The 26,268-nt window shown below is 43.0% G+C and overlaps 1 protein-coding gene across 6 annotated transcripts in view; it reads left to right on the top strand.

The window, feature by feature from the left end:
• Positions 1-26,268, top strand: part of PTPN13 (protein tyrosine phosphatase non-receptor type 13) — a 289,441-nt gene that overhangs the window by 136,112 nt on the left and 127,061 nt on the right. For 5 of the 6 annotated variants that reach the window (XM_068233487.1, XM_068233483.1, XM_068233482.1 and 2 more), the window contains exon 7: positions 3,537-4,088. The exons of the other annotated variant lie outside the window; for it this stretch is intronic. In XM_068233487.1, coding sequence (XP_068089588.1) covers positions 3,537-4,088 — 552 coding nt within the window. The remainder of the gene's footprint in view (positions 1-3,536; positions 4,089-26,268) is intronic. 6 annotated transcript variants of the gene reach the window in all.

Genomic DNA, 26,268 nt, shown 5'->3' with positions numbered 1-26,268 from the left:
GGTCCCGATCTTTAGCCTATAAAATGTGTACAAGAATACAGATGACGCAATAAACACGTTCCCAGATGAACTCTTGTATGACATATAATGATGCTGCCTCCACTAGTAATGCCTGACAAACATTCTGTGGATCCATGCTAGCATTTCCAGATTATGCTGGGAGGGAATAGATAAAACAAAAAAATATAAAAATACTTGAATTCATCTAAACTAGTTCATCCAATTATGAAATGTGAATGTCATGTGGGAGAGCTTGTAAAAACTACTACAATAATACTTTGTCTTTCTCCAAGCCCATGTAATAGTGCAACCAATGCACAAGTGATGCGATGGATAGGAATGCCACAGCTCATGCTCTTACTCTGGCTCCTTCTGTTTCGTAGTGTTTTTAGATTTTGGGTTTATTTTGAATGGTACACATTTAAACATTACTGTTTTGTTTGCTATAAATCACTTCCTTGCAAGATTTTGAAATACTAATATTGGTGTGAGAACTTTACAGTGACACAAGCATATATGCGCACATTAGGCATGGTCCTGGTCAGATGTAAATTATGTGACTGCAAAGTTATGGCCCATACTCACGAGGGACTTTTGTCGCCCCAACACGCGGCGCGCGCGTGTTGTGGCGACAGGTCGCCCGTGAGTATGGGCCGTCGCGCGCGCACCCCGAACTGTCGCCCGTCGCTCATGTCGCCATGCGATTGAAACTTTCAATCGCATGGCGACAGTCGCCGCCGCACCTCCCCCGCAACTGTCGCTAGTCCGCGTGAGTACGCGGACTAGCGACAGCAACCTCCATTGTGGTAAATGGAGCTTCCGGCGGGGGGAGGAGGAACGTCGGCAACAGCTTCCGTTTCGCCGCTGGTCCCTCTTCCGCGTGTGTACGCGGAGGGACCTGGCGAGGAGCTGTCGCCGGCCTGTCGCCCACACGCTCACGTGTGCTGGCGACAGGCCACTTCTGCAGCCCGTGAGTACGGGCCATAAGAGCTAGTAACAGGGCAGATGTGGAGATTACATAAGGGGTCAGTCTGGGTCCTAGTGCTCTAGATACTTAAAAAACTAACCCTCCTAAGTGTAATTAAACGTGTACACTTGCACTTTGAAAACTTTATTTTCTACAGCAGTCTTTTAGTGTATTGTGTGTGAAAAAAAAAAAAGTTTAAAGTTGCAATTGAAAGTTTACTCTCTGGAGAAAGGGATTGGAAGTAGGTGGATTTTAGCACGGGTAATTTGGGCTTCCAGCAACAGTCGGACCCCGAATTACTCCTCCCACCAACAGGGACATATCTGGGGGGAGGGGCAGGCGGGTCTCTTGCCCCAGGCGCAGTTCGTTGAATTCTTAAAGAGGCGGCAAAATTTGGATGGGGAAATAAACACTTGGCAGTTAGCAGCATTGATAGGTGGGCGCGGGAGCGTGGCGCGTCTGGCTTAGTGAGACTCGTCATTACCAGCAGGGAGATCTCTAGCTCCTCTGCAGCATTCCCCCTGTTCTATTTCCCCCCCCCCCTCCCTGTGTATAGCAATCCCCCCACTTCCTCTCCGAGGGTGGCGATTATTCTGACCCCCACTTCTTGTTGCAATCCCCCCCTTCTTCCCCTCCAAGGGTGGCAATTTACTGACTGTTACTACTACTGTTTGTTGCAATCACCACTTTCATTCACATCTGAGGGTGGCGATTTACTAAACCCCCGTTTGTGGTGACCCCCCTTTGCAGCCATCTCCTGTTCGGTGTAATACAGACCGAGCCTTCGATCCTGCGGATGGATGTCACACAAGCCCTGCGCTGCTGCTCCGTCTTCCCTGCCGAGGACACAGACACTCTGCTTGGTGACGTCACTAAGCCGCGCGTCTGTGTCCCGACAGAGAAGAAGGAGCTGCAGAGCTTGTGTGACATCCGCAGGATCGAAGGCTCGGTATGTATAGTTACACCGGGCAGGGGATGGCTGCAGGAAGGGGGGGTCGCCACGTGGGGGAGTTCAGTAAATTGCCACCCTCGGAGGTGGATGAAAGGGGAGATTGCCACAAATAGGGGTCAGTAAATTGCCACCCTATTTCTAAGATTACATGTGAGAATTGAGTTTTCAAATTATGTATAAACAGTAGGGATAAGAGCATAGGCAACAAAACCTGACCTTTCCCCAGGTGCAACTTGGTCTAGATCCGTCCCTGCCCACCAAGTTGCTACGACTCGGAAGGGGAATAGTATTTAACACCACCGGGAATTTGAACGGCAGCATGGTGAGCTCACATTCGGCTCGCCCTGCACCCAACTCGCCGGCGATGTTATAATACGTGCGCAAGGAATTCCCTTCTTTTCTTCCCTTCTCTTTTGTTTGAAATTTCCAAGCTGTTAACTTGTTAGTTACTGCAGTGACGCATTGTATTCTAGAAGACCAAGAGAGAAGGAATGTCCCTGTCCCTTTCAGCAGCTCCGCTGACCTATGAAGAGTTATCAGATATTGGTATCTTGCATTTTTTTTATACAAAGTATGTTGAAGATTTTATTCTGTTGTTAAGAGAGTAACTGTTTGAGTAATAGGATATCAAATTGCACTCTGTAGTGGGTTCTACTCAACCTACAAAGCAACAGTGACCAACAATGTAAATCATAGATGGATTTATAAAGTCCAGATTTGAATTAAGAAAAGGATGGTGTTGTAGTTATTTAAGTTTAAACAGAGTCCTCTCAATTTCCTGTTTCCTATTTTTTTGTTTCACTTTTGTAATGTACACCAATACTAATCTATAACACAATGCCAAATAACGTGTTGGTGCCATGTGAACTAAAGATTAATTTATCTGTAGCTACTGCATGTTATCAGTATTATTGCTCTGACCATGTATTTATTTTTTATTTATTGTATTTATAAAGCGCCAACATATTACGCAGCGCTGGACATTAGTTTAGGTTACAGACAATATTTAGGGGTGACATACAGCAATATGACAATACAGGAATACAAGAAAAATCAGATCACGCAGCACAGTATGAGTACAAGGTAATGCTTAGTCAGTCACTGGATGGGAGCATGGAGATTAGGCAAGTTAAGTTCACTCAAATGCATAGCATGGGTTCACAGCAATGGAGGTGCATGATCAGGTAGGACACAAAAGGAGGCGGACCCTGCCCGAAGGCTTACAATCTAGAGTACAATCTATGTATTGACTGTCTATGTGAGTGTCCAAGGCGGTTACACTTATAGACAGATCTTGTGTTGGAATTAATTCTGCAATACCAAACTGGTCATTGTCACAAACTCTTTCTGGCAGGATTTCATTTTGAAAGACTTAGAAACCAGTAAAGCAGCCTTTCTTTGGGTGGAAAAAATAGTTTGTTTGAAGCCAGTAATAATTTTGTTTTGTATTTCCTGTTACAGACAGAAACCATTTTTTTCGTAAAATGTAGGTTTTCATTTTTTCAGGATCACTACAAGAAGCATTTGTGGAAGTTAATTCTTAAAAGAAAATATTTTCCATTCACAACTATGCTTATTTTTGTCTTAATTTGGATATGTCATACTTAAATTTTTCAGGGTGTTCAGTGCAAGATGGGCCTGATGTCAACTACAGTAAAGTCTCACAGCCAAACTTTCTTAACAGAGGCCTCAGTAAATCTATGGGGTTTCTTGCTTTTAAAGACCAACAAGACGAGGATGACTACTGCACATCCCCGGATCACAGCTCTGGCTATGATGATCCTACAAATGCTTACTATGCTTATCACGATCTCAGGCCCAACCAGTTAGGGAACAAACTCAACGACCACGCCCAAAGGAAAAACTGGGTGTCTTCTTTTGACTTGCCATCTGTTACCAACAGAGCCACAGAGAAAGACTTTTCCGCTGTAGACACCTACAAGTTGCCTTGTTTTTCTGAAGCTCTAAATGGGCGGACCTCATCCACTGCTAAAATGAAAGACCTGAGACGGGTGAGTGAAGCAGGAGAAGCTTTGATCCAACAGAAGATGGAACAAGCTAGACATGGGCCAGATGTGCCAACTTCTGTCGCAATTTCAAGTGCCCTGGGCAGGATAAGAGAGAAACAGAAGAAGCTACAAGTGTTAAGAGAAGCTATGAGCATAGAAGGTCAGTCTAACTGAATGTTGTCTTGTCCACGTCAAGAATTGGTGAAATCATTCCATTTTGTCAACTGTCTTGTTTTGTCAGTCATATTTTTCCCCATCCTAACGGGGGTCCCAAAACCTTTTACCTTAAGTTTCCATCTGCCCCTCCTGGTCACTTCATTTCATGCAGGCTTTGGCCAAATACTTTCCAAGTATATTGCAATTTTTGTGAATTTTATATTTTAAGGGATGAAGTAGCCCCATTTTGTTTAGCATCAGGTGACCTTTTGAACTCGACACCTTTTTTTTTTTTGTAAAAACGAAGACAAGGCAATCTAATAGCATTATTTCAGACATGAATATTCAGTATACGCCATAGATTTCCTCTTCAGTATACCTCACCTCACATATGCATTAAAGCCAGGAGATTGTTTCTCAAACTTCACAATCAGCTTAGCAGAAAGGAAAGAGGAAGCAGTGAATTAAATGTGAAGCTAAACATGAAGATTTTCACATGTTCAACTTGTGAAATTTGAACATTCTGGATGTGCTGTTACTTCAGCTTGGCTTTGTCATGGATTTAACACAAACTAACCTAAGAAATACTCAAAGCCTATCTTCATTTCTTATATTGAAGTTATCAAACCTGCTTAAAGACTAATCCATCTCACAGTCTGCGTTTGTTGTTTGTCCTTATGCAAATTATACCTTAACTTTGCTATCCCGGTTTTAGTAATACATGTAGTCAAATTTATTTCATTGTATGCACTGATTTTTATTTTTTATTCATTTTTTTTTTGCTTTGGATGTTATCAAAACGAGTACAGATTGTGAATATTGGATTGCCTGAGGGGATAACAAACAAGCAATGAAGTGCATTCATGTGTATTGAAAGTCCTTGCTGCCATTAATAAAAGATTGTGTGTCTTTCAAGTTAGAATATGTCCGCCCAATCTTTGCAGTTGTAAAAACTCTTATTTGCTAACCTTGTCAGGCAACTGATAGGTTGTTCTGCTTTCGGGAAAGTGTACATGGAAAAACGTGGCAGGTTGCTTCCCTTTGTATAACCTGTAACAAAAGCAACAGCCAGAGAAGAAACAGGATTGCTTCAAAATAGTATTTAAACCAATGAGAACTCTACATCATTTCCAGTAGGTCCAAAATGTTACCTGCCTCTAATTATATTTCCCCCAATATAGGTAGCCTAGTATATGTGCCCCTAGTATAGGTAGCCAGGCATAGGAGCCCCAGTACAGGTAGCCAAGTATAGGTGCCCCAGTATAGGTTATCCAGGTATAGATGCCCCAGTATAGGTAGCAAAGTATAGGTGCCTCCACAGTATAGGTAGCCAGGTATAGGAGGCCCCAGTTATAGATAGCCAGGTATAGTTGCCCCCAGTATAGGTTAGCCAGGTAGGTGATCCTAGTTTAGATAGCTAGCCTGTTCCCTCCCTCCCCGGCTGCTGCTCCTTTACCTCCTGGTGTCGGGTGGCCCCCTCCTCCACCACAGTTCTGGATCCCTCTCGCTGCATGCTGCAGAGACCTGAGATCAGCAATGAGTTGCAGACAGTGAGACAGGACAGCAGTTCCACTGGTATTGGCTCCCATGCAGGAAGTAAGTACTTTCTGGTTACTAGGTGAGTCGCTCTCCTGTTTCACTGTCTGCTGGTCTCTGCTGCATGCCACACTGGGCTTGCATTGAAGGGGGGTTAGAACTGTGGTGGAGGAGGGAGCCTTCTGACTCCAGGAGGTAAAGGAGCGTGCAGGCTTTGTATGTTGCCCCTTGCACACTTGCAGACTGCTCATCTGTGGCATGCTTCCCTGACGCTTCCCGGCTGCAAGAGCCATGCATTTCTATGGAGACTTGCACAGTTCAGACGATGCGACGGGGTGCACTGGAAGTAGCAAAATCTCTGCAATCCCAATGCAAAGTCTGCAATGCATTACTGCATGATCTATGCCAGGGGTCTCAAACTCGCGGCCCGCGGGCCATTTGCGGCCCTCGATACAATATTTTGTGGCCTGCGCTGGCAAAAGCTTCCTTATAGTTCCCTTCCGTGCTCCCAAGTAATCCGCCGCATCCCCGCCGCTAAACGAGGGCTGCAGAGCCTACAAATTGCCCGGGGGGCAATCCACAGGCATTTCCTGGAAGGGGCAGAGCTTTCAGCTTCAGCTCTGCCCCTCCTGACGTCAATCGCCGCACGGATCGCCGCCTCTCCCCGCCCCTCTCTTTGAATGAAGGAAGAGTGAGAGGGGCGGGCAGAGGCGATGCGCCACAATTTACGTCAGGAGGGGCAGAGCTGAAGCTGAAAGCTCTGCCCCTTTCAGGAAATACCGGTGGACTGCCCCTTGGGCGATTTGGGGGCTCTGCAGCCCTCGTTTTGTGGCGGGGACATGGCGGATTACTTGTAATAGGAGCACTGAAGCGAACTATAAGGTAAAATAGGCAAAATAGTTTGCTTCAGTGTGAATTTGATTTTGAAGTAAAAATCAATGCAAGGGATGGTGGGAGGGGGGGGGGGGGGGCTTTGCTGCTGATTGTGAAATCCCTTATGCGGCCCGGCCTCATCCTGACTTTGCCTCCTGCGTCCCCCAGGTAAATTGAGTTTGAGACCCCTGATCTATGCCTACAGCACGGATTATGCAGTAATGCAGTAAGTATGCATGACAGGAGCACCATGTGACATTGCGTGCATGCGTAGAATGACGGGAATTCTAGTGAAGTACTTCCTGGGCATACGTCACTAGCTGGGGGGCTGTGCATATGATCCTGTCACTGTACCGTGGCGCAGGGGTCATATGAAGGCAGATAAGGCAGGGTCATAAGCGGTGCCTACACTGCATTGCACTGCTAATATTAGGTGTGCAACTGGCCTAATGCTGGGTACACATGTTACGATTTTCCGTCCGATAGATGCATCCGATTGATAAAATCCCTCATGTCCCATGTTACTACCGATCGATTCTGCGCTCAATTTCTCATAGACGTAAATGGAAAAAAATAAGAAAAACGAGCAAAGATAAGAGAATCAAGCGGAAAAACGATCGTTTGGGAAAATCGAGTGGAAAATCGTAACGTGTGTACCCAGCATAAAGTCCTTGTCCAGTTCACACTCATTTTAACATCTGCGCTATGCAAATGACCACTGTGAATCCAGCCTGAATAATTTTGACATTACTTTCTCACCTACTTTTTGGTACTGAAATGTTATTTTAAACAGAAGATAAAAATTATCTCCTAGGAGAAAATTTAAGCGTAAAATTGAATTGGAAAAATAAAAATTGATTTGTTAAAAAATAAAAATAAATTGAATTGGATCGGGATTACAATAGATAAGAATTAGATAAGAACAATAGTTAAATAAGAACAATAATTCTATTTAGTTTAGTTCTAAAGCCAAGATTTTTTAGCACATAATGTTCCACATTTTGCCTTGATCAGATGCGCAATTTAGTAGAAATAATTGCATCAGTTTTCTTACGCTTTAAAGTGGATCTGAGAAGTGGGGTCATCACTAATGGCCTCCTCACATATATTAAAGTGTAAATTTTTCCCCTTAAAAAGTTTTTGTGGCTCTCCTGGTTCCAAGATTGCATGTTCTCTTCTGGGCACCTCTCCCAGGATCGTTCTGCGGGTTTTTTAAGCATGCATTTTGCGTTTTTTTTTTTAGGTTATGTTTGCGTTTTTAAGATGGTGGTAGGCTGAAATGTTTAGCAGTGGGTGAGGATTAGCGAGGTAGTACTGCTTTAAAGGGAAAGCTCACTTAAGATGAGGCATAAGTAGTACTCTTTAGTTTACTTCTAAATCCTGCAAAGTTTTAGGGTAAATGATGTTCCAGATTTTACCTTGATCAGATTTGCATTATTACGAACAATTGCATCCATTTTCTAACTGTTGCTGGGATTGACAGCCTGTGATAGTGATTTTATTAGTCCAAAGTTACAAAAAAGAAGAAAAATAAACCTCTTAGACATGCATTGAAATCCAAGCTGACCTCAGATAAATCAGGATAATGTGACAAGATGCTACAGTTAATATACCTGTCAAGTGCAGCAAATTGCCCTTGTAGGGAGATGGATATTCAAGCTTGTGCTGTACACCAAAATGGTACTGTTGCCAAGGTGGCAAAAATATGAAAATGGCCTTTTCCTCAGCTTCCAGAAATTCAAACTAAGCTGCAAATTGAAGTGGGAAGGAAATCCTTAGCAGCATCATGTTTCAAAGTGGCATGTATAACATAGATACATGCTATATCCATATGTAATTATTGCGGTGTTATGCAGTTTCAATTCAAATGTTCACTTAATGGAGCCTATCATAAAGAATGTTAATAATGCAGGCTGTTACTTTGCATTTTGAATGCTGAAATTGCCAGGAAAGCAGATGCAGATGTGAGAGGACATTGCTAATGAAGTACCACATTGCTTCCTTACATCCACTCATTAATAGATATTGGGTTTAGTGGGTTCAATTAAAAGCCCTCCCACCGTTATTATTATGTATTTATTTGTAGGTGCTGGCATCTGGTTCCAAGATTGCACATTCTCTTCAGAGCACCTCTCCCAGGATCGTTCTGCGGGTTTTTTAGCATGCATTTTGCGTATTGTGAGGTTATGTTTGAGTTTTTAAGATGGTGGTATCCTGAAATGTTTAACAGTGGGTAAGGATTAGCGATGGAAATCTAAAACTCAGACAGCAGGTATCAGCTGTCGTCAAGTCTTTCTTCTTCCATTTAAGAAATATAGCAAGAATCCAACAACTTATCCCAGCTGAAGACCTACCTGCCCTGGTTCATGCATTTGTATCCTCCCGCCTAGACTACTGCAACGCCCTGTTCATCGGATCTACATATAAGGTTCTGCGCCCCTAACAACTAGTACAGAATGCTGCAGCCAGACTCCTAGCCAATGCCCCCCGCAGCTCACACATCACCCCAGTACTGCAAACTCTTCACTGGTTGCCAGTAAATGGAGAATCAATTTTAAGAGCTGCCTGCTGACATTCAAGGCTCTAAACCACATGGGACCCAAATACATAGCGGATCTATTGGAACGTTATGCCCCTCCACGCACCCTCCGCTCTGCCAACAAGATGAATCTGGTTATTCCCAGGATACACTTAACATTTGGTGCTCGGGCCTTTTCCTATGCAGCCCCTACTCTATGGGACTCACTTCCACAATCAGTACGAGAGGCTCCTTCTCTGGACAGCTTTAAAAAAAAAGGCTAAAAACTCGCCTCTTTTCCCGAGCCTTTGAGACTGCATAATGCAGCGTCACAGCGCTTTGAGTCCCCAGGGAGAGAAGCGCTATAAAAATATTATTGTTGTTGTTATTTTCTTCAGAGCTGTATAGAGGTCACATGCAAGGAGCAGACGGCCACTCTTTGCAGCAGTGTATGGAAGACAGTACAACAGTTAATAGTGAACATAACAGTTTATTGAAAATGAGTTCCTATGTACGAATTAGGAGGTTGCATACACAGAGTGAACCATCATCACAAGCCCAGCAAAATGACCTAAAGTCTTTTTCATGGCCAAATGCAGCTAGAGACAACAGTTTGAGGTACAAAATCAACGGGTTAAAAGGGAACAAGAATAGGTTTTCAGAAATTGGCTGTGCTCTGGGCCTAGCGATGGAATATGTTGGCAAGGATTCAGGTTAGGTGGAGCGCCTATTTAGACAGTCCACAGGTGCTGTATAATTAACCCTCAGACTAATGAGCTGCACGTGTGGGTGGGGAGGTGTGACTTAGCAATTATCCAAGCTCCTGATATTACTTGCAAGTGAAACTGTCATGTACAAGCCTACTTAGGGCCTGCAGTAGGCCACCCACTGGTGGGCAGTGGAAACCCAACAGATTCTTAACACATACTGCTAGCAGGCAAGACAAGATATTGCACATTTCCTGATAATAGAGTATATTGTCATGACACACGGGGGCCTGAGCACACTGCTGCTTTGCCCTGCCAAACAGGTGGCTGTGCATTTCACACACTCACATGTCACTTGCGTTACTGTCTGTTGCAGCACAGACCCCATTCAACTATACTGAATGGGATGGCTTTGTACTGTGCACGAAATGTATGGAGCAGTGCATTGTCACTGCTGCACAGTGCAGAAGTGTCCCCATCAGACAGTGCTGTCTATGCATTCTCTGATGCCCCTGCATATTGCATATTGCACACTGAAGAATGTTGCTTAAATCTGCACAGCAGCTAGACAGAGTGCCCAGGACCTAACTGGCTCTGAGTAGGTCACACTGTAAACCATGCCATGGTCCTAGTCTATGGTCATTTATGGGGGAACATTTCCATTTTGATTGTATGTTTTAAAGGTCTGAGGAAACCAAAGAGCCCAGAGTATTTTTTTTTTCAAAGTATATTCACTCAGTTTACTCTTCTACTACTTAGATTTGGTAAGATTGTGCAATAAAGGCTGTATCATTAGTGGGCATCTTTAGAGTATTTGTTGAGTGGGTAGACCATGGAAAATGTGGCTGTCACTTCATCTTTTGTAGGAAGAACAAGTATTTTGGTAATAATCTTATTATAATTCTAACATTTGTATAGCGCTTTTCCCCTGTTGGACTTAAAGCTCTTAAGAGCTGCAGCCACTAAGGGAGCGCTCAAGGGGCCACCCTGCAGTGTTAGGAAGTCTTGCTCAAGGACTTCTACTGAATAGGTACTGCCAGGATTTGAACCCTGGTCTCCCATGCCAAAGACATTAACCAGTACACTGTCCAGATACTAGGGTATACTTTTTGCAAACAAGTACTTAGAGACAACTGTGCTTTTATCACAACCATAGGTATGCTGTAGAGTATGAGAAGTTAAAGATCTAGCATAATCAGAACTGCTGCTAGCTGTCTCCTATTCCATGTTGTTTTCCCTTTACCACATAGGAGTTCAAAAAGAACATTTTCTGTTTATAAAACTTGGCAGTCAAACCATCAGATGGAGCTCCAAACTCACATGACATTAAAAAAAAAAAAATGCACACCCATAAATATATCAAATAGACACAGTTACAAAATTCAGGTGTCTTTCATTTACAATAAATTAAGTGGCTCGCTATGAAAACAATGTTTCTGTACTCTAAAATAGGATTATAAAACCCCGCCTACTTCAAGTATAGACTTGTAGTTTTATGATAATATCACTCCTCACTAGCAGCATGCACAACTTTGAACACATAAGTGTTATTATTCCTAACTTAGTTTTGTGGGTTTGGGTAGATTGTAAATGGTTAGAATTGCCTCAAACTGTTTAGCATGTGATGTTGTGCTGCTGACTTGTCTTGTGTGGGAGTAGTAATTTGCTACACCCTGATGAACCAGCACCCAGTAACCTGACAGTCAGTGCTCATTTGTTCATCTGGTACAGCGACTCTTTTGTCTCTGACGATTTTAAGTAAATTATTGTAATCCCCGTCTTTAGAAACACAGTGATCATCTTCAAAGGCAAGGTTATTTTTATTTTGCGTACATGAAAATTACATGGATACTGGACACGTGCCTTATTACCTGCTCAAATCAGCAGCATTTTTTACTGCCGTATTTTATAAAGGCCAACTTAAACCATCTAATATACCAGAGGATAGCAGAATGCACATATTTTACCTTTTACTTTTGGAACAAGATTTCTACAGCTAAATATAGTATTCTTCTTTTTAAAGTGCACCTGAAGGCAAATTTGGATGAAAGGTTGGATGCTTACTGTGGTGATATATTGGGGTGCTGCTGATGCTGATGATGTTAGGAATACATAAACATATTCTATCGTTTTTATGTCTGCTGTATATCTTTCAGAGGTGGATGTCAGCCAGTATGGCTTGAAGGTATTGGCAGCTAGCTTCATGGACTGTTAATGTGATTGTGTGTGGGTGTCAATAGACAGACAAAAGGGAACCTCGTTACCAGTCACCTTCAATAGGCAAGGAAGCGGCTCATTAGGCCACTAGCAGTCACTTTGATCTGCTGCCCCAGGTGTGATTGTCTGCGTCTGCCTACAGGCAATTACAGGCAAACTGCTACCTGTAACCAGAATGCAATCTTTTCATGTATGTGCTAAAATACACTTTAACCAAGGAAATAATGTGGAGGAAGTCTTTTGATGTCTGGTAGGATACAATCTTACCTATTGAATTCTGCAACCTTCAAGAAGCTAAAACAGGAACCCTTTGAAGCTTGCATATCACAGGAAAGATTATGACAAGCGTTCGGTGATGTCACAAACGGGGAAACTGCATTAGTTCCTGGGGGCTGGACATTAAATGCCCCAGGGGACATTTCAGAGTATAAAAAGCAGAGGCAGATACCTAGTAACTATCTTCTCTTGGAGATAGCGCATAGCTAGAGATGATCTCGACTTCTGGTCGAACAAGCGGCATGCTCCTGCCGACAACGTTTAGACCTTCAAGTTGGTAACATTTTTAATCCCCATTTTTATTTTTACGCAAATATCCGTGTGTGTATTTTTGTAACTTTTATCTTGTAACTTTTTTACTTTGTTTTTTGTACATCTTCTGTATATATTATTTTCTGCATTGTTCTATGTTTTTATGGAATATTAAATCGTTATTTAATAAGCTTGACTTCTGCGGTACTAAACTAACACTCATAGCCTAGAGGAGACTGCAGTGTAGCTGTGTATAAGTCCGTGCCTAATTGTATGTTTGAGCAACACTACCATATGAAATTGTAATTGCATTGTGTGTATGGGGCACTTCTGCGCTCGACAGCCGAGTGGGAAGTCTAACAGTATCGTTCGGAACGACTGTTAGTGGTTTTGCTGCACGACAGTGTAACTTGCTTTACAAATCATTGTCTGATTGTGCTGTGTTACTGTACAACTGTACTGTGTGTGTGGGTGCGTGGCGTTCTCGTATTCGGCCTAAGCGCAAAGCTGACCCAAATACGAAAACGCAGATTGCGTGTTTAGCCCTCGACAGTTAAGGGGACGTGTCTAGCAACACTAGTGGTGGCAGTGGGAAGTGTTTGAGGGGTTCCAGCCTTGTTTGTAGCTTAAATAAGGCTGTTCCCCGCTTAATCTGGTCAAACCCGCAGTCGGGAACCGTATACGCAGGCGTGCCGCGGGCCGGTTCCTGACACTTCACTAGAGAAAAGTCTCTGGATAATCGAGAGGCTTCCCCCATCCCCTAGAGCTCGCCATTCCAGCAATGGAACCCTCTAAACCAGTGTTTCCAAAACCAGTCCTTACGGCCCACCAACAGTGCATTTTTTGCAGGTAACTTTACATATGGTGGTATGTCTCGTTCGTTACTGTGTGGATTTCCACAAAACACTTGAGTCCGGTTGCTGTTTTATCACAGATTAATCTGCGGTCTTGGCTGACAGCAGTGTTGGTATTTCTTTTTTCACCCTGCAGGGAACCGCACATTACCTTCCCTTCCCTGCGATTGCCCTTAGGGAAGCAATATGTGCGTTTTTGCATTACGGGAAACACATGCGATTTTAAGCAAGTGTGACCCCTGCCGAATTGTTGGTGGGTCATGAGGACAGGTTTGAAGAAACGCTACTCTAAACCTATTCGAGAAGGACTTGTCAAATAGGTTTGTGCGGCCACGCTCCTGTCCGCATAGGAACGCAGGTGCACTGACGGCCTGTTTAGTAGCACAGAGCCCAACATGCACGGCAATATCCTCCGGGAATGCGTGGCTCCATGTTGCTGCGCAGGCGGGGACTGTCAGTGCGCAGGCGGGGACTGTCAGTGCGCCAGGTCGACTAGCAGTGGGCTCAAGAAGGATTAGAGTAGCCTCTGGAGGATCCACAGGCTTCTCTCTACTGAGGTAAGTACAGTATCTATTTTTTTTTTTTTTTTAATGTCAGGTGTGCTTTAATAGAGTCATGTGATCTGAAAGAGTATACAGCTCTTAAAGGAAACCTGAGATAAGAGGGAAAGAGAGAGTGGCATTACAGTATTTATTTCCTTTTTAACAATGCCAGTTGCTCGGCTGTTGTGCTGATCCTTTGCCTCTAACATTTTTAGCTATAGACCCTAACCCTAAACAAGCATGCACGTCAGATGCTCTCGTTGAAGTCTAAAGGTTCATACACACGCTCAACAAAAGTCTTTAAAGTGTAACTGTCGTACATAAAATAAAAAATCAATTATTTATTATTATCTGGGAAACAAGTAATATGGATGCTAATCAGGCAATCCAAAAGTTAAAATCTCTATTACTTTTCTTGTTTATAAATGATCATTCCCCAGTTTACCTGACTCTTATTTGGTACGTTGCCACAAAAAGGAAGTTGCAGGACATGCTGGGTTGTCTTTTTTTGCTTCTCAGACTTAACTAATGTACAGAAACAAAAAAGGACAACCCAGCATGCCCTGCAACTTCCTCTGTGCGGCAATGTACCAAATAAGAGTCAGGTAAACTGGGGAATGATCATTTATAAACAAGAAAAGTAATAGAGATTTTAACTTTTGGATTGCCTGATTAGCATCCATATTACTTGTTTCCCAGATAATAATAAAGAATTGATTTTATGCCTGACAGTTACACTTTAAGGGCTGGTGCACACCGAGCGGCTTTTTGGGCGTTTTCAGATCCGCTTGCGGCTGCGGATCTGCTTGGTCAATGTATCTCAATGGGGTGGTGCACACCAGAGCGGCAGGCGTTTTGAAGAAACGAAAAATGCCTGGGTGAGGCATTTTTTGGATTGTGGATGCGTTTCTGCCTCAATGTTAAGTATAGGAAAAACGCAAACCGCTCTGAAAAACGGCACTTCAGAGCGGTTTGCCAGGCGTTTTTTGTTACAGTAGCTGTTCAGTAACAGCTTTACTGTAACAATACAGGAAATCTACTATACCAAAAGCGCTAGACAAAACCGCAAAACGCTAGCTGAAACGCTACAGAAAAAGAAGAAAAAGCGTTTCAAAATCTGCTAGCATTTTGCGGATCTGCTAGCAGGTTTTGGTGTGCACCAGGCCTAAATGCACAATTATCAAACAACTTCATGTTGTTTGATAAGCCTCTGTAGAAACGCATTCGGCGCGAAACGGGCGTCAGGCATCCTGTACCCAGCACCCACCACCATCATCGTGCCTCCTCTCACTCTGGTATGTGCACCATTGTATTGATCCTTTTTGCAAGCCTGCACTTGTGACATTTTATACATTTTTATACTAATTATTCAGCGTTCACAGCAGTGCCAGCTTTACATCTCTTTTGTTCTACTGTAAATATGTATGTGTAGGAAAATATTTACAGCTGTATTGTAGGAGTACTGGTAGTGCAATCACGGTACTCTGCTACTCTGGGTTTGCAATGCCGTTCTTGGGCGTCAATTCACCAAGCAGTACCGCATTCGATAATGCTGAAAACAGCTGTTTTTAGCGATTACTTAGGAAAGTGTCAATTCATCAAGGCTGTTACCACATGGAAAACTGAAATTACCGAGCAATGAGGTAAATTACCAATAGATAAATTATCGAAATGTCAGTAAATGTCAATTAATCAACAGCATGCGGTAAAGCCCTGGGTGAATACCTGCAGTTCTCCTCTGTTGGTATCAGTGGGGGACTCACAAAACTCACAGAAGCAGAGACAATTCCCTATGACTGACAGGAGCAGAAGCCATTAGGAACAGCCTGTCTCCTGCAAGTGATTTTGAATGGGTCCAAAGCCCTCTCCGATGGGACCTGCTTTCCTACCGGCCGAGCAGAGAGAGAAATAACAAGACGCTTCCCCTGCTTCCCTTTGGCAATTTAACCTCTTCCGTTCCTGTTTGAAGATCCGTTCCTGTTTGAAGATGCAGAGTAGCTACTGGGGAAATCCCCTAAGCAGGGGATTTAGTTTCTTGGACGTTCATCTAATCTGTGGCAAAGAAATAAAATTTTATGAGAGACTAATTCAGAGCGAGCAGAGGCAGTTTAATAAAACATGCACAACTAACGGGATGTCAGGATGCCTCTTACTATTGTATTGCTCTCTCTGCCCAGAGAACAGATGTAACAACACAGACAACTCGTACTCTTCTGCTGTTACCGACAGTAGGGTTTGGGAAATTACCGAACTTCTACCGCACCTGTGAAAATATTGATGAATTGGCACACAAAAGTTGATGAATTGACTCCTTGGTCTGTTTTCAGTGTTTCTCTTTCTGTGATTGCACAAGCCCAACCAATCCCCTTAATGATGAAGCCCTTTCCTCCCTCCTAACTACACTTGTAGCCAGTAGCTTCTGTGTTAAAGGGAAGGTTCAAGCAAAATAAAAAAATGAGTTTCACTTACCTGGGGCTTCTACCAGCCCCATGCAGCCATCCTGCACCCTCGTAGTCACTCACTGCTGCTCCAGTCCCCTGCTGGCAGCTTGCCGACCTCGGAGGTCGGGGGCCGCATTGCGTACATTTTTACGCATTCCCGCTAGTGCAGGAACATTAATGCATACATTTTTACGCGTTACTGGTTCAATGCGTAAATTTTTACGCATTGAACCAGTAATGCGTAAAAATCTATGTGTTAATGTTCCTACACTAGCGGGAATGCGTAAAAATGTACGCAATGCGGCCCCCGACCTCCGAGGTCGGCAAGCTGCCAGCAGGGGACTGGAGCAGCAGTGAGTGACTACGAGGGCATAGGATGGCTGCATGGGGCTGGTAGAAGCCCCAGGTAAGTGAAACTCATTTTTTTATTTTGCTTGGACATTTCCTTTAAGCTGATAATTTCCAGAACAGTTGCTATGACCATGAAACAGGTGCCAGCTGACAGTGGTGCCCAAGCTCGGCATGCCCACAAACACCTAATGGGTAATATGTTAAAATGTGTGTGAGCTCCAATGGCCTGCATGCAGCGAGTTTGAATAACGTGATCCGTTACAATACAGAGATATGAGCCGTCCCACAGTATCGTATGGGCAGTGAATTGACATGCTGAAATATTCTGCAATGCAACAGATATAGCATGAGTGGATTACCTAATACCACTAATTGGAGGGCACATCTGTGTGTCTTTCAGGGAGGGATTCAAAGGAGTAATCCTGCTTAACTATTGGGACAAATGTGGCAACCTAACATTGTCTAGGTGCACATCTAGTTTCTGAATACTACTATCAGGGGGGACACACAACCCTACTTACTACTGCTAACCAGCTGGGAGTACATTTGGCTACCTAATACAGATATCTAGGGACACATGGCTACCTAATTCTTTTATGTGGGGTAATATGGCTGCTTAATTTTGTATACAATATGTGGGCTCTTGGCTACTTATTTTATCTGGAGTCATGTGAGTACAGCAATTCATTTTTTTCCTGGATGCTTCTGTACACTTAATATTTGTATCTGGGGTCATGAGACTACTTGATTTTTATTTCTTTTATCAGAAGGAATGGAACTACTTACCACTTGTATATGCAGGCACATAGTTACTTAATTATAGAAACTGTGGGCATCTGGTGTAACGCAACTACTTAACGGGGTATAAAACTCTGATATAACATTCAATAAAAATGTGTTTTCCTACTACTTGTTACTCATTCAGTTACCATATTTGCTTTTGTGTACAAGTAATGTTGCCTGTTTACAAATACGGTAACAGGTTCCCAAACTACAGTTTATCTCCTCTGAAAGCTGCCATTGCATTTCATTCATAGCTGCTGTATTCATATATTAAAATCTATCTAGTGACCATTTCTCAGCTCTCTCTGCTTCTCAGCTGAGTACATTTTTGTTTTAAGAAGTAAAAGGAAGCAGAAGGTTGGCACTACAGGTAAATACCACTCAATGCAGATCATGCAGTAGACATGTGAGGGTCTTAGCAAATATGCCTTCTCCTTGTTTCCTGGACACCCACTGATGCGTGCTCAAGCTGACAATGATGCAGATAAGTAGATGGAGAAAAATGGAAGCTGGCACTGCTGCAGGTGGTCAATTTAATGTCGTAACATAAAGGTACAAACGTGCAATGGTGTAACAAACATGCAAGTTACAATTGATGAAGCACATACCCTGTGAGAAGAGGCATAGGTGGTGGTGGGTGCTGGGCACTGATGCCTGACGGCCGTTTCGCGCCGCCGCGTAGCGCCGCCCAAACTTCCGCAACGTATGCGCGTACGCATTGACGCATGTACGTCACCGCACATGCGTACAAAAATCCGCATAGCGCCACAAGTGTACGCATGCCAAATGGATGCACGCGTACTGCATTATTATGCATGGCGTATGCGGAAAATTGGTTGCACTACAGGGAGAGATTCTCCCTCTAGTGGCCAGAAAATAGATGGCACCCTGTCCAGCCACATCCACACCTCAGGCTAAGGAAAAGAGGGGAAAATAAAAAGGGGAAAAAATAGGGAGTAGGGACAAGATGGTGAATGTTAGGATCAGGAGACCTGAATACAAAGAGGAAAAATGAGTAACCCTGTCGCTGTGATTGAACAGTGTTATTCAAATCTTTGGTGGACATATTAAGGCAAAAGCCTTATTTGTGCTTTTTTAATACGTTACATTAAAGTGCATACGCTAGGTGCAGGAAAGAACATGGAGGGCAAAAATGGAAGGGACAATAAAATTGCCCACGTCCCTAGGTGAGCATGCACCTGGGGCTGAGCAAACATGGATAAGGTAAGAGGTTGGGTGAATCAGTGGATTTGTACCACGTTCATTACTAAAGACAGCATAAAGAACCATTAAACATAATTAACTGTATAGTACATGTATGACTACAACTGGCAAAGGGAGTTTAGGGGTCCAAAAAGCAAGATAGATCAGTATAGTCATTGAGGCCCAAAGGTCCCATAGCCTCTGACTGTAGGATTAGTATTGCCTCTTCCCTTTTTAAGCGCTTTTTCCCTGTCTCCGCCCCTAGACAGAGGTGGGACATGGATGATTCCTGCAAACCTCAATTTCGTGGGATCATTTCCATGGCTTTCTTGCATATGTTGAATCACCCTTGGGGAACCCTTTCCAGACTTCAATGAATTAAAATGCTCCCTAAATCGTTCATTGATCTTGTAGTCTCCCCTATATAGAACCTTCCACAGGGGCACCACATTGTGTACACAGCATATCGTGTTTGGCAAGTAAAAAACGACCGCACAGTGCGTCGAAGTGGGCCAATATGAAATTGGCAACCCACCATCATCTGGCAGCACGACTTGCAGTGGCCACACCTGTGGTTCCCCTTGGGCCCCCCCTCCCGCAACCAATCGCTTCCACTTGTCGATCTAAACTCGCTTCTGCTTATTATGGAGCCTATCGTGGGTGATCTTCTAAACGAAAAAAGGGGTCCTTCAGCCACAATAGGTTTTAACCACTTGATGACCCACCCTTTACCCCCCCTTAAGGACCAGCGCTGGTTTGATTGATCTGTGCTGGGTGGGCTCTGCAGCCCCCAGCACAGATCAGGGTGCAGGCAGGGAGATCAGATCGCCCCCCTTTTTTCCCCCCTATGGGGATGATGTGCTGGGGGGGTCTGATCTCTCCTGCCTGCTGTGGGTGGCGGGGGGGGGGCACCTCAAAGCCCCCCTCCCTCTCCTACCTGCTGCCTCCCCCTGGTGTTCCGGGCTGCACAGGACGCTATCCGTCCTGTGCAGCCAGTGACAGGATGTGGTCTGTCACATGGCGGCGATCCCCGGCCGCTGATTGGCCGGGGATCGCCGATCTGTACAAATGTAAACAAAGCGGATTATTTCCGCTTGTGTTTACATCTAGCCTGCGAGCCGCCATCGGCGGCCCGCAGGCTATTCACGGAGCCCCCCGCCGTGATTTGACAGGAAGCAGCCGCTCGTACGAGCGGCTGCTTCCTGATTAATTAGGCTGCAGCTGGCGACGCAGTACTGCGTCGCTGGTCCTGCAGCTGCCACTTTGCCGACGCACGTTATGAGTGTGCGGTCGGCAAGTGGTTAAGATAGGGTCTCTAGTCAGGATGTCCCAATTTCTTTGAATCACTTTCTTTACATGGTCGGCCATGTTTGTGTAGCCAAACGAAAAAGGAATCCTTTGTTGTATAGAAGAGTTTGTTGATTTCCTCCTCAAAAGATCTGATCTTGACTTATGATCGGTTTTAGTAAAGGCCTCTTGAATCTCCTGCTCTTTGTATCCTCTAGCTAACAACCTCACTCCCAGTTCCTCAGATTGACTGCGGAAATCCGCATCGTTGGCATTGTTGCGGCGTAACCTGAGGAACTGGGAGTAGGGCAGGGTCCGGGTCACATGGGCAGGAAGAAAACTTGATTTGTGTAAAACCTTAGCCTGAGGTGTGGATGTGGCTGGACAGGGTGCCATCTATTTTCTGGCCACTAGAGGGAGAATCTCTCCCTGTAGTGCAACCAATTTTCCGCATACGCCATGCATAATAATGCAGTACGCGTGCATCCATTTGGCATGCGTACACTTGTGGCGCTATGCGGATTTTTGTACGCATGTGACGCATGTGCGGTGACGTACATGCGTCAATGCGTACGCGCATACGTTGCGGAACTTTGGGCGGCGCTACCAACGGAAGTGATGTCACACGCTGGCTCTGGACGATATTTAACCAGAAGCCATTGCCCACATGCTTGTAGCCTCCGTAGAAGCGCTGTTTAGCGCGAAACGGCCATCAGGCATCAGTGCCCAGCACCCACCACCACCTATGCCTCTTCTCACAGGGTATGTGCTTCATCAATTGTAACTTGCATGTTTGTTACACCATTGCACGTTTGTACCTTTATGTTACGACATTAAATTGACCACCTGCAGCACTGCCAGCTTCCATTTTTCTCCATCTACTTATCAACATTTTTGTTTTAGCATGCTGCTGGCTATATACTAATTGTAGCAGCAGAGAAATGTAAATAAAAGATGTTATCACCTCTTCATATAAGGCCAGAACCTTAAAGCGGATCCGAGATGAAAAACTAACTATAACAAGTAGCTTGTCTATATATGTTACCTAAAGTTTAGATGGTTTACACAGCAAATCTAGCTGCAAACAGTTTTAATAGAATAGGATTATTTATTCCTGTGATACGACAGCGGCCATGTTGTTTGTAAACATAACACAGAGGCAGGCTTATCTGTATCTTGAGCTATCAGCCTAATCCCCTCTCCTCCTCCCTCCCCCCCCCCCTCTGCCATCAATGGCTAGTAACACCTCCCCCTCCTCCTGCCCAGACTGAGCTCCCATGAGCCCTTGCTACTGCCTTGGCTCTCTGAAAACCTGTGGGCGTGGCTTTTTTAGTTTATAGGGAATTAGAGTATTAAAACAAAAACAAAAAAGTATTTGGCTTGAGGAATGCCCTATAAACAATAGGAAAAGAACACAATTATGCAATGTGTAAAAGTTCACCTCAGATCCACTTTAAGGAACTTTCTACTGAAGAGCAAAGTGTTGTGTTTAACTGTTTGAATGCTGTTCTGTTACAATTTTTTTTTTTCTTCTTTTTTTGTAGTAGTAGATTTTATGCTATAAATATTTTTTTTTAGAACAGAGAGGAAATGCTGAGTATCATACCACTTTAATTATTTTATCTTTATGCATGTGACTACTTTATTCTTTAATCTTGGGACATGTGACTACTAGATACTTTGTACTTAATTCTGGTATCTGGGGACCACACAGCTCTCTGATAGTGCTAGTGCAGCCTGCAGATAAAAGCCAGACTGCCTGTACAGCAATATAATGAATTGCGGAAAATTGTGTGTGTGTGTGGGGGGGGGGGGAGTTTACAAGTCAGTGCTCTGCCTAGGGCCCCTCTATAATCTTTATTCGGCTCTGGCTCAATCCACAACCCGTTCGCCAATAACTTCAGCGCAAGCATTTCAGTTACATGGCAACTGAGCCCTGGCTCCTAGTCAACTTGCTTTGTGCTTAGTTTGGTTGAGCAGCTCTTGTTTTCATTTTGCAGAGAGGCTAGGGAAGCACTTAACAGACACTGAAGCATCAGTGAGAATCTTGATCATGGGAAGTTTCCAACTTCATTGATTGATACCTTGATCTGACTGCAGTCAGTGTCTGGAAATTGCAGCCTGATATGACTATGTTTCAGCTCTTTGACTTTCTGTGAAGATGTAGTCACAACACTCTAATCACAAATGGGTTTTCCTGTGTAGGAACTCTGTTAAAGAGACACTGAAGTGAAAAAAAATATATGATATAATGAATTGGTTGTGTACTATGAATAATTACTAGAAGATTAGCAGCAAAGAAAATATTCTCATATTTTTGATTTCAGGTATATAGTGTTTTTTCTAACATTGCATCACTCTATAATATGTGCAGATTACACAACACTCAGCATTCAAAATGATTCTTTCAGAGCAGTCTGTGAACTAATGACCTCTCCTCTGGCAGAGAAAAAGTAAACAGTTGAGATAATAAAAGTCAGAAGACAGCCCTCTCCACGACTTTTGAAAGTCGTAGAAATGAATGGCTTTTTTGCATAGAGATAACAACTGGAGTTTCTTAACTCTTTCTGTACTGGAAACCATTAGACTGATGTATCTGATCTTTTTTGATGTTTTATTTCTTAGCTGTACTACACATACAAATCATAATATCATAATTTTTTTTTCGCTTTAGTGTCTCTTTAAGGACCTAGTTTTGTCTGTGCAGAAAGAAGCTTCTTGATAGGCTAACTTATGAGGGATTGCAGAGTGCAGGGGGACCTTAGTGGGGTTTGGGATAGCAACAGAGGCTGGGCTGTATAGGCAGATCCAGCCTCTGTATGCAGATAATATTCTTTAAACCCACCTCGGGTTCTCTTTAAGTCACTCTTCAAGTGCGTAAACTTTCACACTGGGAAGGGAGGAGTTCTCATTGACTGTCCTGCCTGGGCTTGCATACAATGACTTGGATAATTAATGTTTTTGTAAAAGTTTATTCTGCTCTGATATAACCTACTCTTGATTTTGCAATCCAACTTCAATGAAAGCACCTTGGAGGACGTCACCTGAGAAGGCTTTGAAATTTTCACTGTAATGAAGTATGATGTGTCAAAGATGATAATTTAACAATGGGCTTTAGTCATTATGGACTGTAAAGTTAATTCTGGGTGTCTCCTCCTGGAAAACTATGATCTCTTTGTAAGCTAGTCATTTTTCTTCATGTGGAACTGCACCTTATAGGAAATAAATACTTGTAGCTCTAGTTGACCTGTAAAATAGATGTTTAGGTGTGGAAGGAAAATACAGTGTTGTGGACTTGTAAGGAGAATGAAGCATATGTATAGTTATATACTAGCTTCAGTGGTGTGGTGTTTATGACTTGCCGTAAGCTGTTTCTGCTTTGACGTTTACAACAGTGTTTGGCCGAACACTCTAGAATGGGATAAGGCAGATGCATTTTGGTAGACAGTTTTAATTTTACAAATATGCACAGCATCTCCTATCAGATGACATACAGAAGAGAAGGTAGCCCAGTACAGAATGCTAGGCAGAAGTGTTCCAAGAAAGAAGCCCGTGCAAGGAGGAAAGGTAAGGACTTTTCTTCTGTTGGTAACTGGATTTCATAAGTACGCCTTCAGATCTGGCTTCAAAACTATTGCAGGTTTAGCGCTTTTTTGTTGATGTGTAAGCCTACTAGTTGACTCTTATACTGTAAGTATGTTAGAAACTTAAATGTGGTTATAATGTATAGGTGCTCTGATCATTTATATATAGTGCTTGCATTTATGAGTGTATCCCTTTTTTTTTTTTTTTATAAATACTAGCCCATCACTTTCTTGTATATACAGAAAAACCAGTTACTTTGTGCCAATGCTCACAATATCCTAGCTGCAGTATTGCCAATATTTTGGCCATAGACCCTGAACAAGCATCCAGATCAAGTATTTCTGACTGAATTAGCCACATGCTTATTTCAGGTGTGTGATTCAGACACTACTGCAACTAGAAAGATCGGCAGGACTGCCAGACACCTGGTATCGTTTAAAAGGAAATAAATATGGCAGCTTCCATATGTCTCTTACTTCAGGTGTCCTTTAAGATATTTCTATAGGTAACCTCTCTTCTTCCTGATTGTAAACTGTACCTCTGCATTCCTTTTCATTATATTATAGTTTCTTTATTAGACTACAGGACGGCTATGATTCACATTTTAAAAAAATAACTCAACGTGACAGGCTAGGATTTAAGATAGGAATTGAATCTATATGCATTACCGATTATAGATGCTTTTTGTTGGTGTCTATTTTACACATTTACATAGCGCTGACAATTTTCTTCTCTGCTTCTCAGAGAACATACAATCAGTCACATCTCTTCCTGACCATCTTATATATATTTGATGTCTGCAGAAATATCCGTCCAGCATGTAGTTTTTATACTGTATTTGTGAATTTATCAGTAGGTGCTGAAGAGGCAGCTGATCCCAGTGCGGTATTTTTGCAGTAAAGTATATATAGTTGTGCATTATTACCTGCTCCTCCAGATCCTAGTCCTCAGCTGCAGTTCTGCATTCACATCTGTTTTCCTCTCATTGCTTCTCATTTGACTCACAGTTGACTAAAAACATTCCCCTGCAAATACTCTTGTTTGTGAGGTCATGATGTATGCATTTATTATGCTAGGGATTTCATACATGCACTTGTTTTGCGGAGGACATAATGTCTGCACCGCCTTATTACATAATGTCTTGCACTTGTTATAAATGGTATGTGATGCCTGCATGTATTATGTAGAAGAGATTACGCTTGCACTTGTCATATGGAGGGTGTGATGCTATGCCTAGTTGTACATGGTAAATGCTGGCTGCAGCAATAATATTAGGCAAGTAATCTGAGATTAAAGCCAAAAGCTATAGTTTTATTTTCCTGTTTTGGATGGTGTGAATAGTCTTAGGCGTTCCTTGGGGCTTTTGCTACCTATCTATCTTCCTCACATTTCCTGTTGCTCAGACCTCTGTGGATCTCCATTTGAATCCTGGCAGTCTAGGAAATGGTGTGAGAGAGAGCAATACAAAGTTGTAGGGGTTACATTTGTTGCTGTTTTGCCTTTCTTGAGAGACACTTACCCACTTCCTGTCATGACAGGAAATGATGAAAATTCTTCCATATTTGGAGCCAGATAGCAATGAAAACGTTGTAATCCTTTCCCGTGCTATCCAGTACTAAAATATATTTTGTTTTCCTCTGCAGATGGTAATTACTTTACTTTTTGTTTAATAAACGTATTCAAAAATAAAAAATAAATCTAGCACTCTGAGTTACATTTCTGTTGCAAGAACTTGTAGGATGCCTGGGGGGTACCCCAGCGATTGTGCCACTCTAAGGTAGGAAGTGTAGATGCACACAGCAATCACTATCAGAAATAAGTCAGTGACTAATAGGATCAGCTGATGGGGACATATGGCCAGAAGGCTTGCTGACACACACTTGTATGACAGCTGGTGTTTTCTCTTCTAGTACATCTTATTTAATTAAACAAAATGAAATAAGTAACACATTGGAGTCTTTTTGATGTCAGCATTTTGTTGCCTTATGAAGTCATGAGACGCACATAATACAAATAAAAGTACCACAATTTATTTTTTGAAGAGCCATTTTAAAGTTTACGAAAATAAATCTGCTAACTTAAATTATTCAAAAGTCTTCTTCCCTGGAGGCAATGCTGCTGTCTGCCACAGCTTATGAGAGGTGTGTCTGTTTAACCCACCCTGTATCTAGTTTATCCAGTTGTCTGATAGTTCCATCACTTTGATAGTGTCTGGCCTGGGTGGGGAAAGTTAAAGAAATCCAGCCGGGTTCTTGCACTTCCATCTTGTGTAGGCGAGGCTCTGCAAGAATGACTTTTACAGCTTTGAAATGTTTATTTGTTAGGCACATGTCAGAAAGCAGTGAACACAGAGTATGGAAAATGTTCCTGTGGAACTTCACTGGCACTTATAATGCATATACAGGCCAAGTAATACACCAAGGGTATAAGATCAGGGATCAACTCATAAAGAATATCAGTATTTTTTAAAGTTCCATCTCAACTTGTCCTGTTGTCCTCCCTCAGCCTGGAATTACTTTAAAGCTCTAGTTGGGTCTCACATTTTTGTATGTGTATGGTAGTATAGTTGCATTAATTAGCAATGCGGAAAGTTTGGTGTATTAAATAAAGTGCCAGAAAAAAAGGTGAAATTTGCCACCACATTTTGAAGCAGTGCCAATGCAGAGAGAAAGGCAGTTACAGTTTCAATTTTTGTCATTCTTTCAGCGATGAGTGTGTTTATGCAATATTTTCTCTTTAGAAGTGAGTTAAAGTTAGTC

Source organism: Hyperolius riggenbachi, chromosome 1 (genome assembly GCF_040937935.1).
Source record: "Hyperolius riggenbachi isolate aHypRig1 chromosome 1, aHypRig1.pri, whole genome shotgun sequence".
Taxonomy (NCBI): domain Eukaryota; kingdom Metazoa; phylum Chordata; class Amphibia; order Anura; family Hyperoliidae; genus Hyperolius; species Hyperolius riggenbachi.
This window is presented reverse-complemented; position numbering and strand designations above follow the sequence as displayed.